At 35.6% G+C, this 21,507-nt stretch overlaps 1 protein-coding gene across 1 annotated transcript in view; it reads left to right on the forward strand.

Moving 5' to 3' along the window:
- Positions 1-3,071: 3,071 nt before the first annotated feature.
- GABRG1 (gamma-aminobutyric acid type A receptor subunit gamma1) overlaps positions 3,072-21,507 on the forward strand; it is a 66,661-nt gene continuing 48,225 nt past the window's right edge. Inside the window, exon 1 of the mRNA XM_069457375.1 lies at positions 3,072-3,175. Coding sequence (XP_069313476.1) covers positions 3,072-3,175 — 104 coding nt within the window. The remainder of the gene's footprint in view (positions 3,176-21,507) is intronic.

Below are 21,507 nucleotides of genomic sequence, written 5' to 3' on the forward strand. Positions count from 1 at the left end.
AAGTCTATAAATCTGCATTTTTAATAGGTACTCCCAAGCATTTTATTTTAAAGTGATTCCTGGACAAATTCTGAGGAAAAAAAGGAAATTGCTGTGCACTGTGTATTGATAGTCATTACAGCTAGATATAAGACTAGTGAATAATGATTGTGGCTCAGTCAATCAAAAGAAAGAGGAGGGGAATGGTGACTTCAACGACGATATGAGGAAATCACCGGCTTCAATGGGATCTAATTACCTCTTTCACTCATACTGCAGGGCTGCTAAGCCTTGGCACTACTGTCAGTTTGAGCTCTGTAATTCTTTGCCGTGGGAAGGCTTTCTTTTGCATTTTAGGATATGTGGCAGCAACTCAAGCTCCTCTCCACTACATACCAGTAGCTCGCTCCACCTCCCAGGTGGTGACAACTGAAAATATCTCCAGACATTGACCAAGGTTCTGTGGGGTCACATTGCCTCCAGTTGAAAACCACTGCCTAATGGAAGACACAGAGCTTTCTTCAGTTCCTTACTGTAGCAACTTCTGTTCTTCTAACCTAGAATCCTGTAAGACCCCTGATCTGTTTCCCGGAGCGTGCCCCTGAGAGATACTGCGGTTTGTCTGATGAATACAATGTACCTTATTTGTTCTATTCAGACCATACAGTGTGTATCTTTTTGTGCACACACAGAGCTGGTTTATCAAATCAAGCGGGACAGACTGTCAGGGTCAACACATGGCTGATGTCCAAAACCATCATTACTTTTTCTAGATTCTGGAGGGCTCCAGTCCCTTCTACACAGTTTGCAGGAAATTATAATTAACTATGACAGTAGAATAGGATCAGTTTCCTGGAAGCCATAGATTACAAAAAGAAAAAAAAATATATCAAAGGAAGAGACATAGAAATAAAGTCAGATAAAAGTGCTTGATATAAATGAATGAACCAGGTTGGAAAATATTTCAGCACAAAATTGGCAAAAGCCTAGATTTTGAAAACTGTAGGAAAATTTCCTTTATTTCAATTTTTAAAAATCTTTTGCAAGAATAAATGAATGACTTATTAGTATCCAAAGATATATCCTTCACCTTTCTTCTCCATTAATTTCTTTTAACTGCTCTCAGCATCTTTCAGTTACATACGAAAAAGATAAAACCTTTAGAATTATTGATGGGAAGACTATCAACGACTTTTGTATAACACTATAAAGTATCATAGTCTTATTAATGTATGAAAAAACCTTACCTAATCTTAGCAAAATGCAAGGGTTAACTAGACAAGTAGTTGTTATTCACAACATACTTCTAGTGAATTATTTCCTAGTTCACTGGCTAATCAGATCAGTGAATTAGTGCGTGCATTCAATGAAACAGTTAAATAGCTATCCAAAGCACATTCTTAAATGAAACCGTAAAACAGAAAAATAAAAAGAAAAAACTAGGGTTTATATTGACATCACATTTTACCTAAATTTATTCACCTCAAAATGTACTGTAATGAAACTTACTGTTATATAAATTATTTTGGTATGGGCTACCTTGACTAACATGCTTTGTGGAAGTGAAAAATGCTCCCTAATTAACGTGTAGTGGGAGAGGAAAAACTAGGAGAGTCAATACCTATTTGCAGAGACTAAAAGGCTTGAGAATCAATCAAAGAGAGGGAAGACAATCCTAGCATTGCACCATTTGTTATTCAGGGCAAGAAAAAAAAAATCTGTAACCTCATTACCCACATTCAGCTTCTTTAAGTGATTTCGGTAGGTAGTGTAGCAACAGTTCCCTTACCGCCATGCACACACACTGCTACTTCTGGCTTGAACTGTTTGCTGCTAAGACCAACAGGCTCAGGTAACTAGGTGGTGAACTGCAGTTCAGCTCAGAATCTGGCCAAGTCAAGGTGGCCGTGGGGGTGATTAATGCGACAGCCAAAGTCCCTAACCCCAGGCGTAAAGGCAGAAGATGGCTGGGCAGAGAGGCTGCTTCCACCGCCACCAGCGTCCCCGCCTGTACAGTGGTTCCAGCTGCCCGAGGCTTTCCGGTTGCCATGGCAACTGCCGGGCTCTGCTGCGAACTCCAGGCAGAGCCTCTGAAGTTGGGTACCAAACGCTGGAGCCGAACAACGCAAAGGCAATTCGGGCAGGGGAAACGAGCCAGGACCACCCATGGCTAAGACGATCGCTTTAAAATCAGATTTTTGTTTTTGCATTTGTTAAATGAGATTTTTTTTTTTCCCCCTGCCTGGAATTATTCATTAGTGTCATCTTTTGGTGCCTGGCGGGAGACGGAGACTGCAAATCCGCTAAGGCAGCGGGAGGGGGAGTGGGGCTTGCAGCAGACGTGGTTATCATGTTAGCATGTAGCCCGCTCATTCATTCATTCAGTTATATATATGTATGTATGTGTGTGTATGTGTGTGTGTGTGTGTGTGTGTGTATATATATATATATATATGTTGTTCCCCCCCCCCCCAACATCTCCTGAGTGCTCATCTGTGCGGGGCACCGTGCCAGGTGCTGGGTCTGCACAGACAAATGCGACACCATCCCACCCTCAAAACAACAATGAAAATTAATAAAAATTAGCAGAATCCTCACGAAATGCCTGGGGAAAACCAGTGAGGCATTGCCTGTTTCCCACGGGTCTTCCCTGGAGGCCAGAGTCAGCACCCAGGGAGAGGACAGAGGCCCCCAGACAGAGTTAGGAGAGAAGGCGGGGCAGGGAGGCAGCTCTTCCCTGGGGACAGAATCCGTCAAGGCCGCTCAAACGTCCCTCCCAGGCTGCCAGAGAGAAGAGGTTTGTTTTTCTTTTAGAAAAACGTAGCCCTTTTCCCTACTGGGCTCAATTTCTAGTAGGGGAAGCCCCGCCTCGCTGGGCCACTGATTGGCCCGACTCTTTTTGAGATAATGTATGCCAGCATCCCGTCCGCCCGATTGGCTCCCTGCTCCAGTCCCCGGGAGTCGCGTCCTACCTGGTGGGAGGAGGCTGCTTCCCCCTCTGCCTCGTACTCGCCCGGCGGCTGCCGAGCTGGGAGGCAAAGTCCTGCCTTGGAGCATTGGCTAGTGCAGCACACACAGAGAAAAGCATCCCGATGGCTTCTTGGAAAGCCTTTCTCTTCTCCCCCTTCCTTCTGTGGAATCAAAGTAGAGGGGTGAGGTTGATGTTCTTGCTACTGACTCTGCATCTGGGAAACTGGTGAGTAAATGCAGGGACTTTAAAACTATTCCTTGGTATCCACCCCTTATTTCCTTTCCAAACATCATTCTAAGTAATTTGCATTTTCTAATTCACATGTGCCCTATTTCACCATCATTTTATTTTCTGATTAGATCTAGTCACTCTCCTAGAAAGAGATTAGCTTATTTCTGAAGCATCGAGATTCAGATGTTTTTGGACTTTCAAGCAGAGTATGTAAACTGGTAAGGGTTCAGTTACTGGGAAGGGATGAGGGGGAATGGAAACGACTTTGCTACTAAATTTAGTGAATGAATGCCACTGATGAACTTTCTGGATGATTCTGTGTTTTAAAGACAAAGTTATTTCAGAAACTTGTTGTTTCAAAGCATGGTATATAAATAATGCTTTTCTATATACTAAGATTGCCTTTTCCCTCTCCCCTCCCCCTTTTTGGGTAACTTTCTGCAACAAACCAATGTTTTACATCAAGAAAGATTATAAATCTAACTAAAAACCTATCACCATTGAAAGTGTGTAATATTTAAGTCAAAAATAACTATGTTTATTTTATTTGAACCAGCTTTGAGTGTTTTTTATTTTAATTGGCTGTCCACTAATAATTAAAAAACATATAGTGATATGAATGCTTGGTTGTGTGTGTCTGAGAGAGAGAAAGAGAGAAAGAGAGATTACCAATCACAAACCTCCAATTTAACAGGAACAAGACTGGGCTGTAATATCTTTCAATACAACTTTGAAATTCTGGTAAAAAACATAAAATGCTCAAGTTATCATACTTGGATTGTGCATAAGAGTAGTGGGTAAATAGAGTTCTATGTTGATTAAGAAATAGACAGGATAAAGGTCTGGCACACACTATTCATACCATGTGACTTGTTCCAAATACATGTATGTTTCACATTATATTATTGTATTATATAATCCTGCTTAGAACTCCGGTAAAGTACAATCACTATGAAGATATTAATAGAAACATGCCTTTGTAACTACTCGTATCATTGCTAAAATGAATTATTATCAATTTTAGTATAAAGCTAGACTGAATATTTATTGCCGTCACCACCAGATAGAACAACTGTAATTTATCTCAGAAAATAGAGATTGGATTAAAGTATGCTAAGTAATATCAGGCTTGGTAGAAATTTTTTGACACTTAGTACTTTTTTTCACTATTACAGCTTTGGGTATTTTACCATTTTTCCTCAGAATCTTAAATGTTCTGCGTGGACACAAGCATACAACTAGATCAATTACTTCTTATACATGTTGCGTCATAATGGCTTATTCCTTGGAATATATTGTAAAAATTTATAGAAGGTATTTAGGTAGAACATGTACCTTCATGATATTACAAAAGTAAGAACAGATTTACCCAGGGGTTTTCTGAAATAACAACCTGTATGCTCTCTGGTCATTACAAGCGCAAGTTTCCTTCAACCAAACAGGCAAGCTTTTTGAAAGTGCATATTGTCTATCCAAAGAGATGCTTTGTTTTAAATAAAAAGGTCTCATTTTTGAGGATTTTTTTTAATGACTGTTGTAATTGGCTCCAGAACTCTCGTCAAGCTGTCAGAGTTGAAGAGCCGTGTGGCGTGGCAGACAGGGACAGGGAGAGCAGTGTGGAGTCCTGGTCTCACATGTCAAGGGGCCTTAACCTCTCTGAGCACAGTTGCTTCATCTAAGAAATAAAGGACAGCAGCAGATAATTTATGACTTCTTTAGGTTTTCACATTCATATGGCTAAGATTTGAACTGAATCATAAAATAAATCAGTGGCTACTTCATGTTTTTTCTTAGCAGTTTTCAAGATGGAAATTCTAAATGTAAATGCCATATCCTTTTTCCATATGTATGAGTAACAGAGAGGCGTTATACAGTTAAAATTGATAACTGATTTTTCTATCATAGCAATATAAATAATCTGAGTTATTCTGGCCAGTTAATAAATACATATTAAAAAATAAACCTACAGGCTGCTGATGCTGTAAGGCATTAGCTCTTAGGGAATCAGTTAGGAGAGTTCATATCTTCACTTTCTAAAGCAGCTACCGTTGCGGTAAACTTTTCATACTTTTAATATGTAGTTGGAGATAAGTGGTATCAACATGGATAAACCATATATGATCATATTCCCTCCCACTTTCCCCTTCTTTTGAGAGACCTTTCCAACACCAACCACAGATGGTTTTGTTTGTAAGAATTTTGCCTTATATTGGTTTCTAAAATACATCTTCAAAATCATCTATTTTGGGGTTTACCAAATTGAAAGCTATTGTTTCTTATATCTAATCAGAGGCAATGCCTTGTTTCCTCATTAGCTTCTATCAGTGTAGAGCAGAGACACTATATTGATTTGTATATTGCTGAACTATGAAAACCTATCCTATCGTTGTAACTAAGAGCTGTAGTCATGGTCCTTGTATTTCATTCTCCATGACACTCTATGGCACCTTGACAAGTTGATTAAAATCTTTTCAACATTTCTTTGTAATGTTGAAAAAATCCAATTATAATCAGGTTTATAAAAGAGTTTAAAAAGTGCTTTGAGATTTTAGTTGTCCTAAAAAGTAACTTACAATACTAAGAAGTTATATTCCAAGAGAGATCAAGGAAAATAATTTGTTTTTCTTCTTCAGTTGCCCAAATGAAAATATTCAAATATATTTGCTTCTTAAAATATATTATTTTCAAGTAATTTCAGTAATATATTTTGTGGGAGTGGTAGCAAATGAATGATTTTTTTTTTTTTTTGGTATCTACATTTTGGGCTTAATTTTCTAATAAAATACTGATAATAACCATTCAAACTTTGAGAACAAAATAACTAAGTAATGATGATCCATAATTAAATATTCAAAGGAATGAGAAAAAAATGACTTTGAAGCTAAAATGCAAATGTCATAATTGATAACTCCTCTGTGTATAGAGTCTTTAAGGTTATCCAAACAAGCAATGTCCTTCTACAAAATACACTTTTGGCTAAGCAACAAAAGGAAATGTTTGGCATTTCACTCAATTATTAAATAGATTAATCTAATATATGAATGTAGTAATGAATGTACAGACTCAGAGGGGAGACAAGGAAGGGTAGAAAACTGAAGAATGGTTCTGGATACACTGGGAAAATGATAATGAAAATATGATAAATGATTGCCTCGGGGGAAGAGGGAAGAGTGGGCTTCAGGAGAATAACTCACATACGGTCAAGGGTACCAAGCAAGAAGCCTGGGCTTTACCATCCAATCTAAATTCTAGGTTTGGTTCTACCATTTCCCACCAGGGTGATTTCAGACAAATCTTTGAGGCAGAGAGTCTTCATTTGTGAAAAGTGAAAATGGCATCCACATTTCCAGATTGTTTCAAGACTAAGAAGGAGTATTTATACAAAGAATCTAGGACTTAAAATTTTATTGAAAAAGAAAGACATTATGACAGATAATCTGTGGAACCATAGTTATTCCAGTATTATTTACCCTAAATTGGTTTTACATGCAGTAGAGTGAAGCCCTTGGATCCTTGTGTGCTATTAAATATCTTTTGGATTTGGGAGAGAACAATCACTCATTTATTTGATAAATATTTATCAGATGTTTACTGTGTGCTACGCACAGTACAATATGCTGGGATTATAATAGTGATACTGTAATACTCACTGCTAAGACTGAGATTTATGACATTAATCAAAGGAAAACATCTTTTGGTCAAAATAAGGAAATATATCTTAAGGACTCTAAAGATAAACATAGGAGTCTACATCTTTGAGGATAGAAGATGCTGAGGGTATAGATCATCATTCACAAAAGAGAATTAGAGAGCCATGAGATGTCTCATCAGTGATACCAGGAAACTGGGCAAAATGTCCCCAAAATTCTCAAGACAATATTCAGCCTACAAGGTTGTACTTAACCAAAGTTACCAATCAAGTATGAAGGGAGACTATAGCCTAGATATTGTTATTCTACCCATTTTACAGATGGAAATACTGGGGCACTGATTTTTAGGAATTTACTAAAGGTCATCCTGCTGGTAAGTGCTGAATCCAAGACTTATATCCATGGTACCAAGCCCAGAGCCTGCATTCTTGGCTACAAAATCTCTCAGATCACAAATGCAATATAAATCTAAACAATTAACATGACTATAGATGGGGGCAACAACAGGAAGGAAAGGAAGGAGGAGGAAAGCAAAGAAGAAGAGAGGAGGTGGGCAGGAGATGATAGAAGAGAAAAAATAGTGCAATCATGGGTTTATTGGTAGAAGCACAGAAAGTAGAAAAAATTTACTTTGTGCTTATCAACATGCTTTCTGGAATAGTACATGCACTGCTAGATTTATTATTTTAGGGAAAACTCTGACACACTGGAGTACGTGATCAAAAAAAAAAAAAATCCCCATAGGATGATTTTTAAGAGTTAAAAGCAAGGATTTTTAATTTGGATATTTTGGTGAGAAATTAGATGACTACTTTATTTTTAAGAATGCTATCTAAAATCATGGTGAATTTATTAAGTGTAGGTATAGCAGGCAAACCTTAACCAAGCAGTGAAAGTTACAGGAAGGCAGATTTTCTTCCAACACACAAGTTTTCTAACAAGATAATGGATGCCTCAGCATTAGACATATTCAAGCAGAAGCTTGCTAGAGTGTCCTTGTACTCTGAGGGAGGCAGATGAAATTTATGTTTTTTCTATTTTTAAACATCTTACAATCTCAGTGTATCAGTACAAAAATGGTTTAGCCAATTGAAGTCCCATGCTTTAGAAAATAGCCTTAGCTATTAACTTATTCAATAAACATTTATTGAACATCAGCATTCACTCAGCACGTATTTCCTCAGTGCCCACTGTGTGTTAAGCAGGGTTCGGGGAACTGGGTATAGTGGTAAGAAAGACAAAATCCTTGCTCTTATAGTGTTTGTATAGCATAAATGGGATATATGTCTTATAGCATATATACTAGATGCACAGGAGAGAGAATCAGAGCCCATCCTTCCAGTGATCTGAAGCTCCAGTAGTTTGTATTGAGATGGCTTATTAATGTAAACAAGTAAAGACCATAAAATGCCTTAATTGCTAGTCAGAATTCTCAGTGAGGTACCATGGGGACTCCAAGGAGGCTGCCATCAATTGCAACTCTGGGAAAATAGTGTATGGTCTCAGCTGTCACAGGCATTAGTTTAGGTCAGTGTTAGTAAAGGATACAGACAGACAGGTAACATTTCTGTCCTGGGCCAGAGGTATGGTCTCACAGTTTGGTGGGCCTTTTGAAAACTGTATTCCTGCATCTTTTAGGTGACCCTTTAACATATGGCTTTAAAATAGCAATATCCTGTTAAAGGCCAAATAATTTGTTTAAAAATGAAATGATGAATACAGATTCCTTTCCTCCCAGATACAATCAATGTCTTTTGAGATTTAACATTTCTCCTATTTTTAGACAAACATTAAGTAACTGGGAAGTAACAGAGACAGAGTTATGCAACGGGTATATGGAAGTAAACTTAACCTGGACACTGTTCTCCAACCTATAGCTAAAACGGTCACATCAGAAGATCTACGGTTATAATACAGTGAGCTTAATATGAACATTTTAATATTGGTGTGATCAGGATGGGATTTCGTTCCAGGCTGCTGGAATCAAGGGTTCTAGACAATGAGCCTATCTTTGGGTAGATTTCTAGGACAATCACTAGTGGTTGTATAGCATGTGAATTGCTTAAACACAGGGACACCATTCCCCTTTCAGTTAGCCTAGATGGGTGTAATTGTCAAGAATAATTGTCCAACACATATAGTATCTTGAGTAAGGAGTACCTTTTACCAAAAAATAGCCATATTTCCTGGCACCGAGTAGCCGTGTTTGCTGGATTGAACTTAAGTGTTAACTCAGACATCTGTATTCTGTAAACGAATTTGTTACTCTGTGCAGGTGACTTACGAATGTACATTTGTTTCTTGAATTTCTTTAGTAGCAATTATTTTTGAATAACTTCAAATTTTCATAACTGTAATAAACTATAGTGTTTTCCTCTTTCTACTGTACTCATTTGTATTCTCTCCCTTTTGAAGTGAATGCTCTAACAGGATCCTTATGTCAATGAAAATATTTTATTCTCATTTTAAGATCCCAGGACTTAGGGGAAAAAAAGATATGTTTCTGCATTCAGTAGTACCAATTCCCATTTCTTTCTTCCACTCTTAAGAACTTGGAATATGTTTACATCATAGTAAGCCTCAATAGGATGGCTCCACTTCGTAAAAATTCTAGCAGCTTTGAAGAATTTTTCTGATGCATAAAAGCATCAGTCTTAGAGAGTGTGAGTGTCACCAAGAGTTGTATTGTTTCTAAATCTAATTTATATTCTGTCAGGCTATGTGGGTATAAATGGAAAAATGGAGAATGTGATGTTCATTTTAATATATTCTCTGCTCAGTGGCCATTTCTTAAATAGACTATAATGAAAATTACGTTTTCTTTTTCTTCCTTCAAAAAATAGAATATTTATAATCTCTGGGTATTCACTATCCCCCTGAAGACTGTTCGTTAGATGCATGGTTCCTAGTTTTCTAAACTCTATTTTGAAGAACAGAATTGTCCTGCCAAACATAGCAAATAAACAAACAAACAAACAAAACCCCAAATGCAAAGATTGGCAAATGATGTTGTTTTATTAGTAATACTTGTTGTTATATTAAGGAGCAGTCAACTGTTAATATAACTATTTATATAATAGTGTAAAATCTATAACCAAAGACATTAAGAAAAAATATGTATTATAATTTTGTTTTTATCTTCTTTCTACAAATATGCTACTATACTATTTTTAAAAATTTATTATATCATTCTGTTCCTTTTGAATTAACTAATAGAATTTTACATTCTTAGATCTAATCTAACTACATAAACTATGCTCTGATAGTTTTATGAATTGTCCAGACTTCTTTTTGAAACTAATAAGCAAGCATTCTGTGCCAAAAGCAACATTTACTGCCATTTATTTCTTAACTTTAATGTAATTTTGAAGGGTTCTATATCTTCAACCTTACCAAAAAAACCACATAAAATAGATCACAGATGAAGATGTTGTATTTTACTTTTATGTCCTAAATTAATTTTCCACATCTGCAATTGTGGAATCACTGACATATAATCCAATTTGTATGCTATTCTGTAGACATAAACTATTTTAAATTGTAAGTTTTTCATGATGAATAGCTTAAACCTATTTTCCTTTGCTTGTTTCCTTAAAATTATTTCCAAGTTGCTGCTGTGGTTGAAATGTATGGAATAAAAAAGAATAATGTTTTCCCTAATGCCATAATGATAATGATCAAAATGTAAATGTAAAAGTCCCTTATTCCATTTCAATTCTCAAAAACTACATAGCCATTTGAAGCCTATACTTCCAGATTTTTCTGCAAGTTTAGACAGGTACGTATATGTACATTTGCCTATATTTTTTAAAATACAAATGAGATCTAACACTTGTTTTTGACATAAGTAATATCAGAGATATATTTCTAGATCAGTATTGTTATTCTACCTTATTTTTAATGATGTGTTCTTTATAATAGAAGAATTATAATTTATTAAATTATCCCATAATAGATTTTCTCTTTCATTTTGTCTGTTACAAATTATTTTTGTGTACATATACATGTACAAGTCTTTAATTTCAATATTTTAATCACTATTGTCAAATTTCTTATCATAAAACAAATTCTGTTTTCTATCAATGGTTATAAAAATGCCATTTATTGATATTATCTCCAGTACTGGATGTAATGGATTTTTTTTAACATTTTGTCAATGTTATAGCTAAAAATTTTAACTTATTTTACCTTCTTACTAGTTAATTTTAGCATGATTTTATATATTTATTGGCTTTTTCCCCCTCTGAATTCCTATATATCAGTCATTTCATAAATATCTTTCTCTCAGTTAATCGTTTGTCTCTATCTTGTCTAAAGTACCCTTTCTATACAGAAGTTCCTTTTAAATTTTCTTTTCATTGTCTTTTTTTTCTTTTCCTTCTTTGGTTACATGTTGCCTAGAAATGTCTCCTTACTCCAAAGGCCAAAACACATTTTTTAGTATCTTCCTTAATAATGTTATACTTTATCCATCGTGTTTTGATCTTTCATATATACAATTTACTGTGTAATGTAGGAATGTGATTTTATTTTCTTCTAAACGGGCTAATCAGGATTTCAGTGAAATTTATTGAATAATTTATTCTTTCATTTCTAAACGGACTAGTCATGTTTATCATACACTAAATTTCTACACATTTGGGATCTGAATTTGAACGCTTAATTTTGTTCTCACCAATTTATGTATTGCTACAATAAGGTTTTGATTACAGAAACTTTGTTTTCTTTTTATTCTGGCAGGAAAAATTCTTTTTTAAAATAATTTCTTATAAGGTCTCATATTGATTGTTCTACTTATGATTTTAATGTGTTACACACAAAATACGGGATTCTGATTAAAAGTGTATTAAATGTATCAAGTATTTGGGAATAATATATTAACAGTATTGTTTTGTACCCAAAATATTTACTTTGTCTTTATGTCTTCTAGTGTTCTTTAATTTTTTAGATTTTTTTCATACAAGACATATACCTTCCCTGTTATATTTCCTCTTTATCATTTCATAGACTGTGTTGTCTTTGTGAAAGGAATCAGTTTTTTCCTCTGTTTTTAATTATGAAAGATTAGGCCTAGTATCAGAAAGCTACTACGTTTTTAAAATTAATTTTATATTAGGTGAGCTACCATAATTCTCTCTTATTAAGGCCTATAGTATAGTTTTTGGTTGCTTATTTTCTGAATTTCCCTGTAATCTTACCTGAAAACATCACAGTGAGCTCCAGTACTCTTTCCACGCATTAATTTGTTCAGTGAATATTTTATTTTAAGGGGCACTTGCTATGCGTCAGACTTTGGGATAAGTGGTAGTTGGTATCACATATAGCTACCTTAGGTCCTGTCTTCTGGTTGCTTAGAGCTTAGAGAGGGTAATAAATACATAAGTAGTCAATTAATATGCAATGTGATCAATGCACTGGACAGAATGCAACGCAATGCAACGCAATGCAACGCAATGCAACGCAATGCACAGAACTATGCAATGGACAGACTGGAAGCACATAGTGGGACACACACAGTGGGGATATCTAATACTCTAGGCCTGGCTCTCTTCTGCCTCCTCAGATTTCCAAAGCATTTCTCCTTACGTGCATGAAATGGCGGGTTCTATTTTCCTTCATGCTAGTAAAATAATCAAAGAATTGAGTGGATCATCATGTCACCGCTTTAAAACTCTTGAAGTATAAATATAAAAAGCTGTTATTTTTCACTCTTTTACTTATTTTCCTTTCCTATAAGCTTTCATGTGCAATGAAAGTCATTAACAGAGGCACAATCCTGGAAAGATTTTTATAAAAAAGAATTAGCAGCTAGAATATGAAGGTGAAAAGAAAATAACAAAATTTACTTTTTTAATTTTAGATGTTAAAAAAAAGTGCTTAAGCCTACTCTTTAAAAGCTAGTTCTTATAAGCTTTGACATTAAAATAACATCTACTCAAAATTTTAGAACAGGCCTAAGTTTTTTTTTTTCCCCTGGAACTTATCACTTGACCGCTATGCTTATGAAAATGTCTGACGTTTGTTACTGAACACTATGTAGCTTGTGTGAACAGCAAATCTCAGAGGGGACCCGGGAGGCAACATACATTCATCTTCTCAACAAATAGTTATTGAACCTCTTGCGTAGGACAGATACTATTTTAGAAACCTGGGATGTATCTGTGAACTAGAGACAAAACCGTTTCTGCCCTTTGGAAGTGACACTCAAGAAGGGAAATAAACAGTAAGCAATAAGCAATAAATATGATATTAGGTTGGAATTTATGAAATTCTCTTTTTTGTCAAAAGAGTCAAATACAGCTTAATGTGGTTGAGACTGTTCATCAGTTACATATAGAATTTTAGAAGTCGATGAGTGCTATGGGAAGAAATGAGATGGGTAAGGAGGTGTGGAAGTTGAGGATCAGGGCAGATGATAAGTTGAACTAGGTTGGTCAGATAGGCTTCAATGATTAAGTAATATCTGAGCAGAGACTAGCAGCAGGTGGAGTGGTTAGCCATGCTAAGTGAGGGCCTGCAGGGAGAGGAGTTGGAGATAGAAGACCAGATTGTGGAGCCTTCTGAGCACTGCTTATCTGAGTACAACAGGGAACCATCCAACTGAGATCGAGGCTTCTGAGCACAGGAATGATAGGATATAACCTGTATTTTAAAAGTATTCTGGCTGTTGTAGTGATAAAAGACTATATTATCAATGCAAGGATGGAATCAGGCCCAAAGGAGACTTTTATAGTAATTTAGGTCTTTCTGATGAATCCCTGTGAGAAATTCTACCTATGCCACTTACTGGTAGTAAGAACTTGGGCAAACTATTTAAACCTGTCAGAAACTCAGTTATCTTCACTTACACAATTAGTTCAAAATACCTACCTTATAAGATACATGTTCATTTATGCATACAACAAATAATGGTTGAGTGCCCGTTTTGTGCCAGGCACTCTCCTAGGCACTGAGGATGTGTCAGAAACCAAAACAGAAAAAAATCCCATGCTCATGGATAATGGTGAGGACGAACGTAGTGTTCAGAACCCTAGCGCAAAGCTTAATCTTACAAGATCATTGTGAAGGAGTGAATTTCTTTCATTTTTAACCAGTTTTAAGATCCTCGAGAGCAGAAACTTCACCCTTAGCTCCTGATGCATACCTGGACAACATTAAGCAAAGTAAATATAAACTGAACAAAATCGTTTTCCATTTGCAGTGATTGAGCAAGACATCGATCCTCACAGGGAGATTTAGTGACATATATAAACTGAATATATGTGCCAAAAGTTTACTACATTTACTGAGCAGGAAATTTTAGAAGTTCGCCTGACCATAACAGACTACAGCGCTTGTTTTCTGGCTTAAGAAATGTGTATGAAAGAATAGAAACCCATTTTCCTTTATTATCTAAAACTTTGCCTGGTATTTTATGTTCCTTAGTATTTTTTTATCCTGCGTTTATCACTGTCTTCCCCAAGTATTTCCAATTTACTGATAAAGAAATTTTCCTATTTTTCTAATGCTACTTCTAATAAATATTTAAACATTTAATGAATGCTCCGAATGGGCGAAGCAATCTATTGATTTACCTTCTCAGTATTTTTTAGAGTCGTAGCTCCTCTAGCATAGATATGTATCATACACCAATAAATATTTTACCTAATATGGATTTAAATATTTTTTTATTATTGATCTCACCTATTACAATTGAGTTATATCACTACTTGTAGAACAGAATTCTGCTAATAGCCCAATTAAGATAATAATTCATTATAATTATAAAATATTTTAAAGGTCAAAACCTTTAGTGGAAATGTTCAGTTGGAAAGTTTGTAGAACATGCAACTTTGTAGTTTAATAAAAACTTAATAAGTTAATAGTATATCCGGAAAAATCTGAATTAAAATAGGACAGGATTTCTGACATCTCCAAGGACAAAGAAATAAGGAGAGAGGGAAGGACAGACACAGGGAAGGAGGAAGGCAATGAGTGAGAATACGGAGAGCATATGTGTGTGTGTGTGTTTGTGTAAGATTAGAATGACTGCTTTGAAATAGTAAGTAGTAACATTCACAATCAGATTACAAAAATAAAGAATTATTGGCATTATTATAATGTATTACCTTGGGAACATATAACATTAACCAATTTATTCATACTATATCATAAAGCTTAAAATTTGACTCATCAATGACAAACCATAATGAGTTGCTCATTAATGAAAGGTGAAAAGGAAACCCTATTCACGAGTGCAGAGGGGATCAAACGACAATTGTAAAATCACATCTATATAACGATATAAATGTGGTTACATTTGGGGCTGGGAGGAAGGTAACCACTCGTGATTCTTCTTCCCCCATGATGCATTTTGCATTCAGCTTAATGACACACCTGGAAATTAGTCGTTATAGTTACTTCCACTTACGTTATTTCACTTGCCACAACAATGACTGAAAAAGAGCCATTTCCGAGGTTAGGGTATAGGTCATGAGGAAAGGAGGTGTTAGGTCAAAGAAAAAGAGTCTTTATACCTAGCAATCATTGAACTTAAAATATTAGCCATCCTGAGCTTAGTTCAGTTGAACACAGTAGAACCAAGTGTTCATTCTGCTGAAGGTATAAGCTATTGTCTAAATTTGAACTAGTAATATTCTTCCTGCTATGTTATATTTTCAGGAACAAAAGCTGCTCATTTAAAATGTTGCTTCTTGGTAGACAGGTTATTTCACTAAAGAACTGGAAGCACATAACGGCAGCTTTGCCATTAGCTACCTGACCAGATGTTGGGCACGGCACTTAACGAAGGGTTAGAGGTATTTGCTTCTCCCTTGTATCACTTTTTTACTAGCAATGCAAAATAAATCAATGAGCAGATATCTTCCCTTTTCTGTGTTTGTCAAAGGAGGTCCTTCTATACTATGTTAAGATTCTTTTCATTCTAAATAATAAAACCACACTTAGGCAAACAAACCAATATAAATATACAAATGACTAATTACAGGGTATGACCCAATGGAGGATTGATCAACCAAATGTCAGGAAAGCTAGGAATGGAGCAGCTCTGGGATCTTGGCAGCAGAATCTTCTTTCCCGAGCTATGCCTTTAACTGGGCTGCACCACAGACTAGCCATTCCCGCATTTCTTTGTTAAAATTCTCCACTGCCAGAAGTGAAAGGTCGGCTCAACTTACAGGTCATGCGTCTACATCATTCTAACAACCTGACCTAAGAAAGGGTCTCTGGGGGTACAGACAGACCTGAACAGGGCACATGCCTGGGGGTTGTTCTTAGACAAAGTTGAATGACAGTGAAGTAGGAAAGCACCCTCACCAGTGTCTATAAAACTTGCCATTTCAGGCAGGAGAGCAAAGAGCTATTAGAGCCGAGAGAAGAAAATAATTCTGGCCAACTCCTTGCTTGAAATAGGAATTTTGTTTCTTTGTTTTGCTTTTTAATGATCAATACAATGAATAAAAATGAAGGAGCATACACTAACTTGGAGAGAATACACATACATATATATTTTCATACATGTAAGTAATTTTAGAAAAGTGGAGTATGTTTCTGAAGATACAATATTGATCAAATCCATATTTAATATTCAAATTAATAGATATGTCAATATAGTTACAGATGAGTCATGTTGTTCAGTGTAATAATTTAATTTTTCTGAACTTTAAAACTTCTCTCAAGTAAATAATTATCCTTTAAAAACTATGGTCCCCAACCCAGGGGCTGTGGACCGATACCAGATACCATCTGAGTCCTGTTAGGAACCAGAGCCCCTCCTTCCAGCTCCACCTCCCCCGCCCACAGAAAAATTGTCTTCCATGAAACCGGTCCCTGGTACCAAAAAGGTTGGGGACCACCGTATATCCCTTTGTTTTACATGTACTAATTATTAAATACTTCCCAACCTGTCCCCAAATCACCTAAAGGTCTAGACAGCCAAGACAGGCAGCTATAATAAGACTATTCAAAGTGCCAGGGCTCTGCTTCAACTTCACAAAAAAACAGCTGTGGGCATGTATAGCTGTGTTATTGCCCCATCAGCCTGAGCAGATTGACTTTTATTTCGTTTTCTTTTGATTTTCACAAGCCAGTTTCAGAGAAGTCTTACATCTGCCAACGGTGCATCTGTTTTTTGACCTTGTATCAAGAGTTTGCCCCCAGCCTCAGAAAGGGCCATTCTGCGAGCTTTCTCAGACATCTATGGTCCTTCCACTCGTTTTGTGCTTTGAAACTCTGAAGTCTTCTGTATCAAAGATGGGGTTCAGGAATCTGTTTTTCTCTCTCTTTGTTACTTTTGCTTGACTTCTGAGAAAGTAAGAATAGCATGGCCACTTTGCCATTTTCAGGGGGAAGTCCTCAATTATCTTTTACAAATGTACTAACTTTTAATATGTGTTCGCCACCTAAGGGCATACAAAGATCTAAACCCTGGAAGTTTGGTGAGGAAACTGTGGCTCAAAGATATTTAATGACTCGTTCAAATCACACACTATCATTAAAGATTAATACTAATATCTAACTAAGTCTTCTATCTTCTACCTCTGAGCTTTCCTCTGGGAGCAACGTTGTTCATCTTTACCTCGTCAGCATCCAGGAAGGCTGGGTGCTCAGCGCACAATAAGCACCTAACAGACATTTGTCAAATGAAGTTTAATCAAAATCTTGTTATATTTGTTTAAAAAGTTATTGAAATCCAAACTAGAATGTAGTTTACAGAAGATCGAATGGTCAATAAATATGAACAGGTGTTCTACTTTACTAATAACCACAGGAATGTGATGAAATGAAAATTGGATATTATTTCTCATCCATTAAATAGGCAAAATGAATTTTGTGACTACGCTTACTAACAAGGTACTGTAGCTCTATGTATCTTTGTGTCCTATGGGGATACATATAGTAAAATGTAACAATTAATAACACATTAGCCATTATATTTACTATAACACTGTATCACATTTATTATAACAAATACAATCTCTGGGGAAGGAGAAGAATGTAGAGGATTTTACTTCTTAAATTGGTGTTGGTTTCATAGAGAGTTGATGATTGCATTATTATCTACTTCTTTAGAGTTTCTAAAATATTGCATAGTAACTTCTTTCTACCGCAACCTCTCAGTATGTTTTAACTAGAAGACATTTAAGTAACTAATATACAATGTGGCAAATATGATCACTGGTACATTTGGACTATTGTAATATTACATGGAAATTTTTTGTCATTAAGTAGCTGTGAGACACTAAATCACTTATAGTTGCAGAATCCCAGCGTTCTTATTTTGTATATAATGAGTTTGACATGACAATCTCTAAAGATGCTTTTACTTCAGAGTTCTTAGAAATATTTAATGTGGGGGCTGACACTTTAAAGCATATAGAAGCTTTGGAGAAATTGCATGTAGCTAATCATAGAAATTGAGTTATAAAAACAATTTGGATTTAGTTCTTGTTATATAAAATATGTAAAATACTAATTTTGAGAGTGTACGTATACTTTTTGTTCCATTTTAATCACTTATGCTTTTTTCAAGTAAGTAAATGAACATTAATGAGGATATCAAAACAACTCAAGTCAATTTTGTTCATTGATGTTAAAATGATAACAGCAGCAAAATGATCCAGTTAATTATATTAAAGGGTACTAAAATGACAAAAATAGTAGTCATGATTTCGGAACATATTTATTTTCTAAGTGTAAAAGACAAGAATTCAGAAGTCTTGATCAAGTATATATACCTGTTATCTGAGTTTTAAATTGATTAACTGATTAACTTGCTATAAAAATTGTATTAGCCATACTTGCTTGTAGAAAATAAGAGTATGGCAACCTCAAACGATAACAATGTGAATAATCACATTTGATATTTACTTTTTAAGAAGCATGGTGGAATTTTTCCTGGGAGCATATAATGATTAATTAACTATATCAAAGGTGTTGAAGAGAAAGTAGCAGTCATGAAATATTGACTGTATTTACTTCCCACTGAATTTCTCCCACATACATACTCAGTTCAAGTAGCAGCAACTGTTTTTTTTCTTCCCATCGAGTATCTGAATGATCTCATCAGTGCATTTCACTTGCAATTATACCATTTTTTCAAACCATGGGGAAAATGTCTATCAATATTCCTTCAGGGTTTGGTCATATTCCAAGGACAACTCATTAAGCTACTCTGAGTTTCATCTCTGCTTTCTTAACAGATGGATGGAAGAAGCTCTTTTGTGTGTCAGAACCAGGACATTTGCAGTCACCTTTGTGTGAACTACATCCAGGGTGACTATATAATTTATCATCCCAACTAGGTCATTTTGTGAGCGAGAGTGCTATTAAAAATTATTCTAGGGCAACAGGTATAAACCAGGATTGTCCTGGAAAAACATTAATGAGTGTTCATGCTATGCATGAAAAACAGTTTATATTAACTTATTGACTTGCTACAGGCATATATTATTTCCCTAGTGATAAAGATGGATTCCCTTCATGAGTGTGTGCATAGCATGCCTTGCCTTTACTTAAGCTAACTCTTATTTATTAGCTCAAAACTCTTGTTCGTTACGTAAAGGAAGGGTAACACATGCATTTTTCACATGCATTAATTTCTTATGTCATCAGAGAAATGTGTATAATATATTTAAGCTTAGTAAGACAAAAACAAACAAACCATGATAAACTACGTGACTCACAAACTTTCTTTACTAAATAGCTGCAGGTTGCAATTGAAAGATGTGAGTAGCAGAAGCCTTTAAGAAGCAGATGCCAAGATGAGATGAGACCTGGGAAAGGGGAATGGGAGGAAGGGGGCGTGCCTGGGCCAGAAGAGAGGCTTCTGGAAACAATGGATGTCTACGCCTAGGAAGTAGAGGAGGAAAGAGGAAGTTTGGTCAAAAGAGTCTCAGAGTGCGGGGCCCTTCTAAGAAAGTTTTGGCCAGGCCAGTGGACGTCCTCCAAGGCAAGTTGCCCCTCAGAGGGGCCCCTAGTGTGACAGGAATGGGTCTGCACCAACCTCCCGCCATGCTCAGGTGTGGCCTGGCAGCTGCCTGGGAAAGCTTGGGGCAGGTGTGGACTCCCTGCCGACCTCCAGGGATGGCAGCTGGGCTGGCAGGCGACTAACGTTCCCCCAGCAAGAGAACCGAGTGGCAGATTTTCAAGGCTGCCAGAGTAATTTTCTTCACAGAGGACAACACTCTGTCTCTCTCTCCATAAAAGGCTCTATTTAATTATTTATTTTTTATGATTAGAAATTTATTTCAGAGCACTATCCGGTATATGAGTCAAATTAACTCCTTTTCATGTATTATAAAATTTGAACAGGAAGATTGTAGAATGCTATTAACAGACAGAAAAAAATTTTCTATAGCCCGACTAGTATAGAATATTAAGTGTATATATTACGCTGTTTTCTCATCAAATCTTTTAAGCCATTGTATAATAGGTGATGATGGAAGCAAACTATGTTATTTTTCATACAATATTAAATCATAAACATAATATGTTTTTACAGACTCTTCACAACCAGCAGTTCAATGGATGTGTACGTTCTGTTATGTGAATATATCATTATTTATTTAAACACATTGCTATTGTTTAAAAATCATGCTATCATGGATAATACTATGATAAGCATATGTATGCATGTCATTTTTCTGTATCATTTGTTTGAATAGTTTTCTTCTTCACTAAAAAATAAAATCATTGAGATCAAGACTACAATTTTATTTGTCTTTGTAGTCTCAGCACTTAGTGCATTCTTAATACATGATATTTCCTCTATAAATGAATTACAACATTGAGTTGGAGACTCAACATACACTACTTTTTCATCAGAAAGTATGTGATTCCTTGAGATTATTATAATACCTTCTCAGAGGTCAAGGACTGAGGCACCTGGTCACATACAATCCAAATATACTTCCTAATTATGTAGTCTAAGCCTTGCCGTGTTCATCTGAATTAGGAAATTGCTAATAATAAAAACATCAATAATTATAATAAACAATTAGTGAAATTATATAATCAGATGTCTAAAATTGTTTCCAATAAGGATAGAGTTATACTTAAATTATTTAAAATAAGTTCTTGAGCATGAGGCTGGAAATTTTCTGAAAACTATTTATAAAAATCATACCTGATTTTCCCAAATAGTCATTTAAAATATGTAAAAATTACAAAAATCTCTTAAGCTTCTGAAAGACATCAGGACATCAAGCATACAATCAGAACTGTGTTTTTAAAATTATGACAAGTTCTTTTTAATCACCAAAATAATACCAATATAATATTCAAAGTAATTGAAGAATATTCTGAAGGCAATTTAGATAGCTTAGGGGGAAGGTATAGACAAAATTAACTATAATAAAAATTTCCTTTCTGTTATTGCCAGAAATGAGGAAAGATGGCTTTGCAATATTATTGAGGTCAATTTTTATATTACTTGTGTGCTACATGGGAAAAAGGGGAAATAAATCACTATAAGCATATGGTTTTTGGATTACCCTAATATTGCTACCATAAAATATAGGAAAGACTTTCATTTTTTTCTGGTAACTTCCATTTGACTACAATCATATTTCAAGGAAAGATCGACTGCTTATATGTGCCGTGGCCTGCCTATAGCCACCTGATGTTTCTTTCTATAAAACTAGGATTTAGAGCTGAAGGGAAACCTAAAATTTGGGT

Source organism: Eulemur rufifrons, chromosome 24 (assembly GCF_041146395.1).
Source record: "Eulemur rufifrons isolate Redbay chromosome 24, OSU_ERuf_1, whole genome shotgun sequence".
Taxonomy (NCBI): domain Eukaryota; kingdom Metazoa; phylum Chordata; class Mammalia; order Primates; family Lemuridae; genus Eulemur; species Eulemur rufifrons.